At 39.5% G+C, this 13,966-nt stretch overlaps 2 protein-coding genes and 1 long non-coding RNA gene across 8 annotated transcripts in view; all 3 read right to left on the bottom strand.

Annotated features, from left to right (window-relative positions):
- Positions 1–1,606, bottom strand: part of LOC101482718 (myelin-oligodendrocyte glycoprotein) — a 22,325-nt gene extending 20,719 nt beyond the window's left edge. The window contains exon 1 of the mRNA XM_076880504.1: positions 1,459–1,606. Coding sequence (XP_076736619.1) covers positions 1,459–1,543 — 85 coding nt within the window. The 5' untranslated portion in view covers positions 1,544–1,606. The remainder of the gene's footprint in view (positions 1–1,458) is intronic.
- LOC106675001 (myelin-oligodendrocyte glycoprotein) overlaps positions 1–13,966 on the bottom strand; it is an 18,323-nt gene extending 4,357 nt beyond the window's left edge. For 2 of the 6 annotated variants that reach the window (XM_076880483.1, XM_076880486.1), the window contains exon 1: positions 6,660–6,920. Coding sequence is in view for 3 of the 6 variants with exons in the window: in XM_076880472.1 (XP_076736587.1) it covers positions 4,743–4,790; positions 4,869–4,981; positions 5,069–5,140; positions 5,252–5,629; positions 13,834–13,951 (729 nt within the window). In the remaining 3 variants the exon portion in view is untranslated. Of the gene's footprint in view, positions 1–3,669; positions 4,791–4,868; positions 4,982–5,068; positions 5,141–5,251; positions 5,630–6,659; positions 6,923–13,833 lie in introns of those variants that run through there. The other 4 variants (XM_076880472.1, XM_076880475.1, XM_076880479.1 and 1 more) reach the window with 4 other exon arrangements.
- Positions 11,638–12,824, bottom strand: LOC143415106 (uncharacterized). Its single transcript, XR_013095717.1, has 2 exons — positions 12,772–12,824; positions 11,638–11,708 (listed from the first exon to the last, which is right to left on the bottom strand). It is a non-coding gene; the product is annotated as an uncharacterized LOC143415106 (long non-coding RNA).

Raw genomic sequence — 13,966 nt, 5'->3', positions numbered from 1 at the left:
ACAGTCATAGTTTCAGGCAATATTTACTGTCCGAACAAACAATCACATTTCATGTGTTTTAGGAATATAAACTCCCAAAACTTAACAGCAAAGCGTCGGAGAATCACGTTTTACGCTTTTTTGCCCACTAAAGTTAATCTCTGTTTAAAGCTAAGTAAAACATCGGTTTACCTTGAACAGGTGCGATTAAGATTAAAGTCCAGAGTGGAAAAGTGTAAGACGAGCTGAGCCGGTGTTGTGCCAAAAAGTGATTGTCTGCCAAAAACTGATTTCCGGTATTTGCCAAAAACTGATTGCTCGTATTTAAACTGCTATAAGTAACTTGTTGGCCTATAATATGTGAAACATATGTCAAATGCATCACTCATGGATGACACAAAGTCATATTGAGCCACAAACAACATTCGTGTAACAAGGTAGAAGCCGCAATCAGTTTTTGGCAGCAACTTTTATAGAACCTTTATTTATGCAGTTAAAAAAAAATCTCATTAACATTAAAAATGTCTTTTGTAAGAGTAAGACAGCAGAAATGGCAGCAAATATTACAATAGTTCTGTAAAAATATTGTAAGTGGGGAAAAAGGACCGGATTGGTTATAATGTGAGTACAATAACACAGAGTTATAAAGATACTTGAAAAAACAGATAATCTTTTAATTCTATATATAACCCCTTTGTAAACGCTGTTCACCGAAGTCTATTTACCAACATACATAAAGATATTACACATAAAAAATACACGGAAACATTGGAAATCAGTTTTTGGCAGACAATCACTTTTTGGCACAACACCGGGACATAACAACAAGTGCAGAGACCTACGGGGCGACTCGGACTTCCTCCGCTCCTAAACGTGACTGCTGAGTGGCTGTCAGGGAGACGCTCTTATTAAAACGTCATGCGTAATTTTTTACATGAAGGGCGTGTCAAACGGTCGTTCCATCAGTAGTTTCTTAGTCATCCAGCTCATGACAGTGTTTAAACTACCAGGAGCTCAGATTTTGCAGCATAGCTGAGAATATTTACACTCTGGACCAACTAACTATAAATACTTCACATTATAAATCATGACATAATCCCCTCCCATTAAGTACATAAGGTGCTATTGGAAGTTAAATGTATCTATAATACTGCATTTGTTCAGAGTTTGCAGCATTGCTGAGAATAGTTTAACTGCAAAGTCTTCCTTAAATATGAAAATGCACACATCGCAACCATCGCTTCCGATAACATTTGACTACGATCACACGTCATATGTGTGAAGATACGGTCGCTGAACTGAACAGCAAAGGTCATTATCAGTGTCTGCCTATGGATCGTCACACACTCACTGACGGCTGCCATCAGCGCCGCATATAAAAGACAAAGTTCTAACAGTGAATTCAGTTTGATCCAAATTTCAAAAAGTTACATTTTAGTTTCAAGCTGAAAGCAGAGTTTAAGTAAAACATCGGTTTACCTTGAACAGGTGCGATTAAGAAAGCCGAGCACAAGATTAAAGTCCAGAGTGGAAAAGTGTAAGAAGACGAGCTGAGCCGGGACATAACAACAAGTGCAGAGACTGACGGGGCGACTCGGACTTCCTCCGCTAGAACACGGAGTCCGTGGATTAATTAATCAAACCTGAGGTTGTCTGTGCTCCTGCCTCGATCTCACTGGATGTATGTATGAATGACCTGTTAGTCTTCAAATATCCAGATACGGTAACGAGCAATGTTCCCTCTAAGCTGCGCGCGTGCGCAATTGCTCACTGCTGCTGGCACGGTCTCTGCGCACAGAAAATCTGCGTTGCGCAAAAAAAAAATCTAACCTGAATTGAAATTAATATTAAAACTTTAACAATTCTGTTTTGCAGTGCTAGTCAGTAAGTGACTGGCTGCTTAGAACGATGCCACCTTATCCTAGTCCAGCCAATAATGCGATGGTTGAGATGTGAGAGATTTGCGACGTTTAGCGCAAATCTTGTGTAGTTAGTGTGTAGTGTAGTCAATAGTTTAGTTGTGTGTGTCAGAACAAGGAGGCGACTGCTGAATACTGCTTTTCATTTTTCAATCTATACCGGTACACATACCAGCCAAACAATTTGCGTTATGGAACAGAATGATTTCGGGATTTATATGGAAGGGCCGTAAACCCAGAGTTAGATAAATAACATTGCAACTACCTAAGGAACGGGGTGGACTTTCCCTCCCAAACCTAGAAAGCTATTTTAAAGCAGCACAATTAAGATACTTAATTTATTGGTGTGATCCTTTGTATGAAGCAAAATGGAAATATTTAGATGTGACACAATTAAAATCACCACTACAGACAATATTAGGAGATAAAAAATTATATTTGGAACAGAAAAATAATTTAAACGAATGGACTAAAACTCCTTTAAAGATATGGTTTGATGAATGCAAAAGCCTTAAATCAGGAGCTGGAATTAAACTCAGATGGGTCACACAGGCACTGCCTGAGGTTTTAAATGACTATAAAGGAAGTACAACAACACTCGTGGTCTTTTTAGATAGTATTGACCGTCAACTCTGCAAGTGAATTTATTTTACAACTGTCATTTGAACACTGAGATTGGGGAGCTTACTCGAGTCCCTGAAACAGAACACTGGACATGTTTCACATGCGTCATGCTGTCACTGGTGAGTCAATGTGGAAATTAGAGGAAGCGATGTTTGTGCTTCTTTAGTTCAGTCTCATGTTTCAGATCACTTGGTAAAACCATAAAGTCAGCTGACTACAGAGGCGAGGGTGTGGATTTTTTTAAATGATACATGTGGAACTAAATGTAAATCTGAAGTAACTGAAGTGCAGCTTTAATGCAAAACACATATCACATAAGTGTTGGGAGTTAGAGATTTTCATGCTGAGTCATTCTGTCTTCCTTGCTGTCACTTGGGATTTTTATTTGTCCAGTAGAGCAGGAAATCTTCTTTCTTCATCTTTTTGATTCTGGGTGGAGCAGGTGGATGTTTTCTCCTCTCTGTGTAGAAACCAGAGAGAGAGAGAGTCAGGAGCAGAGAAGCTGCAGATCAGACTGTAAAGATGAATGTTGAGGAGGAAGAAGCTGATGTGTTGTGATGATGTGACGGCATGTTGTCCGAGGTGCTCACAGTATAAATGTGGGAGTAGAAGGACGAGAGCAGCCTGATGTGAGCAGAGAGGAAGCTGCAGGTCAGCACTGCTGTTTTACTACATGTTACTGATCTGAGGGAAGAACTTCAGCATTTTCACGAAAACCACAGTGTTCAGTATAAAAACCTGTGTCACAGTTAATGTAGTGTCATTAAATGTGTCGATTCTGTGTTTGGACGACTTCACAAGAAGTCTGACTAAGTAGAAATGGAAAGTTTCCTTCTTGAAGGAGATGAACTTTGAGCTCTACTGGTCAGATTTACACCAGCATAGCAGGAAAAAAGACTGACTGGAGGCTTGATAACATCAGGTGTGTCATCAAACCTGTGACACAAACAGCTTTTCTGCAGGTCAGCCAGCAGATGGCAGCGTTCTCTTAAAGAAAAGCTGCATTTGAACTGCATACACTATGTTGATGATTGACGTCAGGTTTATAAGGTGCAAACAATAAACAAAGTAAAGGCTCCATTAATATAAATATAGGTTCTCATTGTCAAATGTAACCATGTTACGAGGTAAACAGTGACTTAACATCAAATAGAGGCAAAAAAGAAAACAGTGTCTAAACGTGCTTGAACTTTTTACTTTCACACTCATATTTACAGACGATTTCACACATTCACATATATCACTGTAACTTTACACTCACTGCAGTAACAAATACATCCATCCAAAATTCTTAAATATAAATATTCTTATAAATAAATATCTGAGGTAATAAAAAAATAAAATATAAAAATAACAAAATAAAGATCCTGAGCTGGCTAACAGCTGCAAACACATCTGTTTAACTGTGAACCAAAGGAGCTCTGTCATGTTACAGAGCAGGAATAAAGAAGAGTTGGACACAAACATCCTCTGATTTTTGCTCCGTAACTGCAGCAGAAACTACAGTCAGGAGGATTTCTGTCAGTCTGCACAAAGTTTGTAGCTTTAAATGACAAAAAGAGGAAGTTAAGCTTGAGTTCTGCATCAGGATCAAACTGCTTCTTTAAATAAATAACTAGAAACAGTCTGAACATCAAGTCCTGACCAGCAGGAAGTTTCAATTACATTTAATAAATTAACTGTGGCTTTAAAAATGAAGACCAATAAATATCTGAAGTTTCAATCACCTTGTATAAGGTGCTCACAGTCCTGTCATATAAAACTAGCTTTCATAAATAAACACTTTCAGCATCACAATAAGTGACTCTGTTTAAATTACAGCTGCATTAAACATCATTCACAGCAGGTCATTAACACAGTGCAGTAAAGTAATCAGCTTATAACCTGTTTTTGTAACTTCTGTGTCTCCCACACAGTTTTCAGATGAGGGTTTATTTCCATCTTTCCACCTGAGCTGTGTCACAAACGTTCATGGAAATTTCCTTTAATGCTGTGAAATCCTTCCAGTCCTGCTGTTTGGGAATAATTCACTTCAGTCCAGAACAGTGATGATGATCATTTCTTTTACAACATTTTCTTTGTGTGAAAATGAGCTCGATAAATAAACTGGACGAGGCTCGAGTCTTCAGCTGGGGTCAAAGTTCAAAGTGTGTTCTTTGCTAAACCAGCGTAGAAAAGCAGTATAGAAGAACTAGTCCATTTATTCCTTTGAGCAAGCAGCTAGACTGGTAGTGGTTGTTTTTCTGTATCATCATCCTCTGGATGCTTCTGTTGAAAAAAGTAGAATAATGAGTCAGTCTGACGACACAAGAAGCAACAACATGTTTGTGTTTGTTTGTTTCTTACTTTTAGTGTCTGGTGAAAAATGTGTCTGGAGAAATATGCAGCAAAACCAGCGAGAGCCAAAACTAATAATAAGGTGACGACAGCGATGACCACAGCGACCCTGGATCGAGCTGCTGATGTAGAAAAGACAAGAAGGTCACCACAAATGCACAAAACCCCAAACAGGGATGATGCAGAGAAGAGTTGGACTGTGTTCTCACCATTTGTTGGAGTCGTGTCCTGAGGATCTGGAGTTTGCAGCGGCGTCTCTGAGGTTTTAGCAAAGTTTGAATCTAAAAGACAAAACAGTCAAAATCTGTTATTAAAATTAGGCTGAAAGTTTGTATTGGGGACAAAAACAACTTTGAGTTTGGAACCACAAACATCAACAAAAATCTCCTCACCGACTACAAGTTCAACAACAGCAGCTTTCACTCTGCTCTGCAGCTTGGGGATGAAACATCTGTATCTGCCGTTGTCTTCCTCCGACACGTTCAGGATCTTCAGTGAAATGTTCCCGTGTTTCATGTCGTCCATGAACAGCTCCGTCCTCCTGAAGTACGAGGCCATCTTCATGTCGGGGACCTCCTTCCTGTCCCTGTACAGGTGAACGTACTCCACTCGGCTCAGCCGGTCCGACGGGTCGGGCTTCAGGTCGGGTTTGGACCATTCCACCGTCAGACCCTGGACATCGAACGTGGGCGCCAGGTGACACGGCAGGATGACATCATCACCCGGAGCAGCGATGATTGGAAGATTTGAACCAATCACCAGAACCTCACCTGGAAACAGATGGAAAATTTAATCTCCTGAACTGCCACCACTATAGACTGAAGACCTGAAAATCAGTAACAGCCCCATCAGTCTTTGTGCTGTTACTTTAGTGTCTCTTAATATACGCTACAAAATTTCAGCCATAACCAGTGTGCAGTTGTTGTCAGTGATGGCTGTTTGTTGTTCTGTTACAGACTGACTGAGCCTCGTATGTTCTGTCTGTGGTACTGAAATTCTAACATTTTTAAGTTTTACATAAACAACTTGATTTAATTTGACATCTTTTATTTCATTACTATCATACAGAGCGACTGCTTTGTGTTTACACTGATTCATGCTGATCTTTTGATAATTTGAAACTGATTTGAAACTGATTATTTAACTGCTCCAAATAAAGAAAAATAAGATAAGTTCGGGTTTAATAACCAACTAATTTCATTTATTAAAAATTTTAAACTACAAATCCAGAGGAAACTACAAAACACGCACAGACACCTGATTGGACAAACGAGCCACGTGGGCAGTCAGACGTAATTCCTGATGGGGTCATGATGGCGGGTTGTCAAGCTAATGTGTTTTTATAGAAAACACATCAGCTTGTGGAAACACATGTAGTCAGCAGCAGCATGTGCGGACTGAATCTGCATCACTCCGGATCAATAAACAGGGTTTTAGTTTCGGCTCACCGGACGTTGTGTTTTGTAACTCTGCTCTTTCTCTCCTCTGACAAACACACGGCTCTCATAAACCTGACATGCTCACAGACTGCTCGGTGAATCACCGCCATCGTGTCCGTTATAAACAAACCTCTAAACTGAGAGCAGTCGCTTCACACAGTCAGAACCTGCCTGACAATCTTCTCGTTTTAAGCTTCTTCCGATTTTAAAGTAACTCACTGACAGCTGTCACACTGTTAGTGACGGACAACACAGCACAGCTGATAACAGTCATTTCAGCTTATTCACATCCGCCAGTATGTGATTAAAATTCACTGTAATCTGCACTAACACGCAGCTAAAGCTGGACACGTCGGCTTACCTTGTACGGGAGTCCAGACGGACAAAGCCGAGCACAGGAGAAAAGTCCGGAGTGAGAAAAAGGAAGAGTCCTTAAAGTAGAAGTTGTTCAGAGACATGATCGATGATTAAAAGTTCCGTTTTCTGACTGAAGCGCGTTTTTTGGAAAGCTGCAGTCCGATCAGTCCCTGCCTGCTTCGAGCGAATTGAATGAATGAGTTGCGAGGCTCACTCGCTGTTTAAAAATAACTCTAAGTCTCCGCCTACGGAGCGGTGTAACTGAGCCCTAGATGGTTATGAAGTCCCGTGATGTGATTACGCAGGGGAAACCCCACAGTGAAACCTGTCTGTCGCGCTTTGTCGCATCACAAAAATTACTCTGTACTTGGATCATTTCTATAGAAACTCCGAGTCTCAGTTTGTAACTAGTCTGCTCCGTCTCACTTTCTGTTCAGTTTGAAGCCTCAGACATTGTAATGTGTCTCACTGAGCAAAAATAAAAACAAGCCGACCTGTCAGGTGAAGTAAGCGAGTCTGAACTTTCATAATAGAAAAACAAAAACGTGCTGTGTCATTAATGACTCAGCAGTATGTAGCACAGCATCCACAGACTAACTTGGATATATGACTATTTAATCAATCCAATAATCTGTTAGATACAGAAGGTGAGTTTGATCATTTCTCTGTGAGATCAAAGCTGCAGCAAAGATTCAACGCTGTTTACAATGTTGTGATGATGTAACATCCTCCACCTGCCAGTATAAATGCTCAGACATGTCAGTGCAGAGAACAATGGAAGCTCTGCTGGTTAAACTGGTGCTGGCAGCACTGCACTGCTCCTTATATGCTATTAGTCAATACAGATATTGTACAGCTTTCACATCACTGCTAATAATAACCATAATTATAGTTATAATAATATATCTGTATTTACAAATTACAGACTAAAGAGGAGTAATAATATATAAATGATGAATTAAGCACATTTTAATCTATGCTTAATAGTGTGGCATTAATATATAAAGTGCTCCCATTATTTTTAATATATCTAAAATAAAATCAGTTTCTCTGACATTAATTAAATGGATGAATTCACAATAACAACATTGATTAGCTCCACAGAAGCTCCAACAATACGAACATCCTGACTTCTTGACTGGAAGCAGATGACGTGTGCTATCAACAGCAAGGCTCAATAGGAATGAAGTCTCACTCTCACTTCCTCTTCCAGCACATGCGTTTAGCACAGAATGGGCGTAGCTCTGCTGAGAACTAATCTCACTGCAGGCGACCTGGACAATCCTGGCTTATTATAGAGAAATCAACTTCAGTGGGTTTTTACTGTAACACATGTCTGTGACATTTGCCTTCTATACAACAATAAGTGATAATAATCAATAGAAATAAAACTAGCAGTGAAACCAATGAAAATTAAATGTTTTTAAACAATAAAAACAAAGTTGAAATAAGAAAATTTGCTCTGGAAATAAAAACTCTGAAATACAGGAAACTAATTCAGAAAAAAAAATCTCCAAAAGTTGATTCTGTTCATCTGGACGTAGCGCTACGTTTTACCTTCCTGGATGATTGAGGATGCATCAAGACCAGAAAAAAATAGTTTTATTATAACTTATTATAACTTTGTCCTGAAGCGGAGCGACAGCGCTGCATCTGCTAGACTGTAAATCCTGCTTAAGACAACACGTTTGTATAAAATGTAAGTAAACGTGTCTCTTATCAGTTCAGCAGTTTTTTCTAACAGGAACTTCTCTGATTTAAAACCAACAGACGTGATTTAAAAGAGGCAGTCAGCTTACATCTGAAACCACTGAGTCAAAGTTTGGTTTATTGGTGGAAGTTTGACAAAAAGCCTCATAACTTATGATGAAACTATGATTCCTATAAGTGTGATGCGTATTATGATCATACAGAACGCACTGTAAAATGATTAAAAATTTTATGTCTCATTTGACCTCTGACCTCTCCTTCAAGCTCAATAGACTGATCTGAAGGTCACTTCAGTATTTAATATTGAATAATGTTACATTTTCTGGTTTTACTGTCCAGTAAAGAAACATTGGGGAAAAGAAACAACGATAAAAATCAGCTGTGTTTTATATATATATTTAATTTAAATTAATAATACATGTTATTTGACTTTCAGTTGATGTTTTCACTGAGCTGAATACACCTGTAGTGCATTTAAATATCCCTGAAACACAAAGAATTTACAAAAACTACAAACACAGAACTTTCATTCAGTGAAACAACAAACAGGCATTAACTAATGAACAACATACAGCAATGACAATGAAACACAAGTGATGTAATGAATCACTGACGGCACAACAAAGTTTATACAGACGAGCAAAAGAAAGTGAACGATGAGTCAGTCTGATTGCACAAGCAGCAACATACTTACTCTTACTTTTAGAGTGAAAGATTTGTGCAGAAAACTAATGACAGCCGAAACAGATGATAAGATAACGACGACCACAGAGACCCTGCATCGATCTGCTGATGTGGAAAATAAGTTCAGCACAAACACACAAAAACCCAAAAAGAAATGATGCAGAGAAAAGTTGGACTGTTTTCTTAATTCCTTCTTTACAAAAAGGTAACATTTGACCTATTTTCATTGGCTAATTCTGACCAATCACACAGGCGGACCAAAAATCCTCTGCTGAGTGACCTCTGAACCTAGAAGAACCTTAACTGTACACTGCTGTGGATGCTGTTTGCTGTAACACTGACATGATGTGTGAGTCTGTAGTTTTGGTTATAGTGAACCTGCCTCCTGTTTATGAGATATTTGTAGCAGAAGTCAGAGGGAATAAAAAAGGAAAGAAAAAAAAAGCGTATTTGCCATGAGGTTTGAGTGTTTAGCAGTATAAATATAATCTTTATGCCGGATCAGTGTGTGAGTACTGGGCTAAAGTGAGGATGACGTCACTTCTTGCGAAACGTCTGTTTCGAGCTTTCTATCCCTGATATTCTAGCTTCACCTGATTTGAACCAAAATTTTTACATTTGGATTCAGGTTAAAAAATGGTCACAAAAAGCATTTCAACATCTGATCAGTTTGAGAAGAATCAGCCGTAATGTTCAGCATGTTTCCAGCAACGGATGTGTTTCATCAGTGGACTGATTCTTATTTAACAGAGACTCCTGGAGACTCAGAGCACTTTATACAACATTCATCCAGCCACACATAAACTTCTTCTATACTCGAGTGCTTTTATCTTTCTAACATTCTCACTCTGATGGATGCATCAGGGTTAGTGTCTTGCAGGATATTTAGGACATTTATTTTAGCAGTATAAATGATTCTTTATGGCAGCTCAGTATGTGAGTAATGGGCTAAAGTGAGGATGACGTCACTTTTTGCAGCAAATAAAGTTTTCTGCTGAAAGTGGAATAAACGAGCAGACAGAGCTGGAAACTGCTCCGGTTTCAGTTTCTCCTCGTTGGCACAGAGGAGGCTTTTATTGAGGTATTTTAAAGAGTTTACAGCACAGTGTGCAGCTCTCTCTCTCTCTGCTGATAAGAGTGAATGGAGCTCACCCACCTGTCTCTGTCTTTCTTACTTTCTCACATCTCTCTGCCATTCAAAACAGGTATTTATATTTTATTTATATATTTGCATAATATCCGATTGATTATTTGATTTCACTTTTGATACCAGTGTTAAAGGGATTGTCTAATCCACATTGTTCTTTACAATCCACAGCACCAATAATAATGGCCTCTTTCTATCCTTCTATCTAACATTCTCCCTCTGATGGCTGCATCAGGGTTAGTGTTTTGCTCAAAGATAGTTGGCGTGCAGATTTAAGGAGCCAAGGATCAAATCACCACCCTTTCATTTTGGTAGAGGACCTGCTCTACAGCCACCTCATATGGAGAACACAGAGGAACTTGGAATCTGAATATCCAGGAAAGGTCATAGTTTTGCATTGCTCATTTTCACATTTTGTTTGCTGACCTCGGCTCTCTGTTCTTAAACTGGAGTGTTTTAAAGTAAAGTGAACATCTTCACTGACAACAAACCTGCTGTAACTAGAAATGGCATCTCCATTTTTAAATCATCAAAAATGAAAAACACTGGCACATAAAAACATGACAACAACACCTGGATCAATACTGTGAGATTATTACACTGTCGTACGTTACATCATACCTCTAATCAAAGAATTGTTGAATCATTATACGGCTGATTAAAGATTGTGAAATCATTATGTAGTTTAAGTTGCATTATACTCCTGATTTAGAAGAAGGTGAAGATTGTTAGATTTATTCACCTGATTTGTACATTATTATTATTATTATTACATTATTACATCATACTGCTGATTTATAAAGAGAATACTGTTTGCAGGGAATCATGGCCTTGCTTTTCTGATTGTAGAAGCGTCTCCCTCACATTAGCCAGGAGCAGAAAAACAGGGAGCCGAGGTTGTAACTTAGACTCACTGACAGATAGAAAGAATGTGGATGTTTAGGTTTTATGACTAGGTGGGGACCATTACCATGACGGGACATTACCGCCACACAGGAAGTGAAACCTCGCACTTTGCTGTAAAGCAACGACCCAGAAAAACAGTTCAGTCTGGAACTGGTCATGAAGTCATGATCTCAGGTCAGGCGATAGCTCTCAGTGGATCTGTCACTGGGAGTGTCAGTTGTTTCTTCTGCTGGGAGAACCATGTAAACAAACACAGATAACACTTTTATGATGGGTGTTGGTTTTCGAGATCTGTGACCCAGATTCATTGTTTGCTTTACTTCCAGCAGCACTTTCATGATTCCTTCTGACTTATTACTGAAACACACTTATGTGGATTTACACAGATAGGTCCAGCTGTTGTGTAACACGTGAACTGTTCTGTATTGCAGATAAAGTGAACCCTGCTGTCTCGTACACTGACATTACCGTCACACAGGAAGTGAAACCTCGTAATTTCAGAGGTAAGAACATAAAAACTCACTCAGATACTCACAGTTCTCTCTTTGATCGCAGACTTTCCTTATTTCCTTGATGACATCATCTTTGTTTATAAATAGGAGTGACCTGGTGATGTAACGGAAGTTTCAGGGCTGCGTTTGCATGCTTTCATACTTTCACTCTCACTATCACAGGAAGACAGTCTCAGTCCCATCAATGACTTTATTTGGATTGTTATTGGCACAGACACTGACTCTCTAACCCTGCTGTTATCTCAGAGGGCTGTGCTACCCTGGATCACCACCAAGTCATTGGTTCAGGTATGTGGACGACACCTGGGTGACAATCAAATCTCAGGACGTACCACAATTCACAGCAACTAGCTGGACGAACACATCACATACACCAGGGAGGATATGAAGGCAGGTTGGCCTTCTTAGACTGTGAAATTTCCACCAATAATGGTGGATATTTAAAAGCTGATGTGCCAGGTTTCCCCAACATTATAAAGCGTTTACAAGAAACCTGCAGTCAGCTGGGAACGAAGAAATCACTTGGATGAGTGACGAAATGTTTCTCACACTGAAAACGTTCAGATGAACAAAATCAACGTTTAGGGATCGACTCACTTTTCTATTCAACGTTCAAGACTCAAACAGACACGTTTTGTTGTAACGTTTGACTTGAATAACAAAAGAGAGAAAGAAAGTTTCGTCATATCCTGATTCTGTTTCAGGCTCGGTCCGATCAGAGCTGTGTTTCAAGAACAGCAGCTGATAAACATCACGATTCACTCAGAAATATAACATGATTAATCTTTCAAATAGAAAAGCAACTCTGGTTAAAATCTGCAGGGTCATGGTTTCACCCACTCACCTCCTCCACCCGCAGCGTGTCACATGTCAGTATTGTGTGCAGAGAAAAAAGAAAGCTCTGCTCATTAAAATGATTTTTATACATTTACAATAAAAACCAGGGCTCGTTCCTCTGTGTTTCTGTGCCGTGAATCAAACACACGATGTCCCCACTACAACAACACAGAGTAACGACCGAACTTCTGCGACCGTCAGAACAAGCTGCAAACACACGCTCGAGTAATCACAGATGACCATAACATTACTGCAGACACATTAAGGTCACGTGTAACAAAACTATTTGCAATCCGTGTATTTTAACGTAATTTACTGACCTTTTCTTTGGACGCTTTGACGCGGAGATCCATTTTCTCAAAGAGCAACCAGGAAGTAAACAGCTCTGGTGACACATAAATCTCCCCGTATTATAATATTAAAGTATTTACTGAAAAATGCTTTAAAAATCACTCAGGAACATTTTAAAATTTCATACATAAAACTATTGTTTACTGTTACTTGTGTGGGTTTAAATGAGTTAAACACAAAGTGTAAAGACATAAATATTGATGACTACTGTCGTATAGCCGAGAGACAGAGTGAGAGAGAGAGCGCCCCTGGTTTCAAGAGGGAAAGTAAAAGAGGCAGAAATGTTCGGCTTTGACTCCGGTCTGCTCTCTTTTTCTACTTTAAACCGAAAATGTCGTTTAAAACCACAACAACACACTGAGGATCTCTCTGCGCGGGTTAGGTCGGGCCCTCATTGGCTATTTCTAAAACACCTGTTAAAACTCTTTTTTTTCTTTAGCTTTATTTATTTGTTTGTTATTAATATTGTTGTTGTTGTTATCGAATGACTGTGCGGTTTTTGAGGGATTTGTGTACCACTTGTGTTTTTATTGATAGTGTAGTATATTAAGTTGTGTTGTTTGGAGTTTGCAGAGCTTCACTGTGTCACAGAACAGCATTATCAAGATGGCCTGGCCTGTATTTAATATAGCGCCTTACTAGTCCCTAAGGACCCCAAAGCGCTTTACATATCCAGTCATCCACCCATTCACGCACACATTCACACACTGGTGATGGCAAGCTACATTGTAGCCACAGCCACCCTGGGGCGCACTGACAGAGGCGAGGCTGCCGGACACTGGCGCCACCGGGCCTCTACAATAAAAACCAGGGCTCGTTCCTCTGTGTTTCTGTGCCGTGACTCAAACACACGATGTCCCCACTACAACAATACAGAGAAACGAACGAGCTACTGTGGCCGTTAACACTAAACTCTGCTGCAAACACAACTTCGAGTAATCACATGTGAGTATAACATCACTGCAGACACCATAAAAATCACGTGTAGCAAAAATATTTCCCCTCCGTGTATTTTAACGTCCTTTACTGACCTTTTCTTTGGCAGCTTCGCCGTGGACATCCACTTTCTCGAAGACCAGGAAGTAAACAGCTCTGGTCATGTGACAATACTCCAAGCACGTGCCACTGCATACACTTATTTCTCCACATTATAATATTAAAGTA

This window comes from Maylandia zebra, linkage group LG3 (genome assembly GCF_041146795.1).
Source record: "Maylandia zebra isolate NMK-2024a linkage group LG3, Mzebra_GT3a, whole genome shotgun sequence".
In the NCBI taxonomy this organism is placed as follows: Eukaryota; Metazoa; Chordata; class Actinopteri; order Cichliformes; family Cichlidae; genus Maylandia; species Maylandia zebra.
Note: the sequence above shows the minus strand (reverse complement) of the source record. Positions and strands in the feature narration are given on the sequence as shown.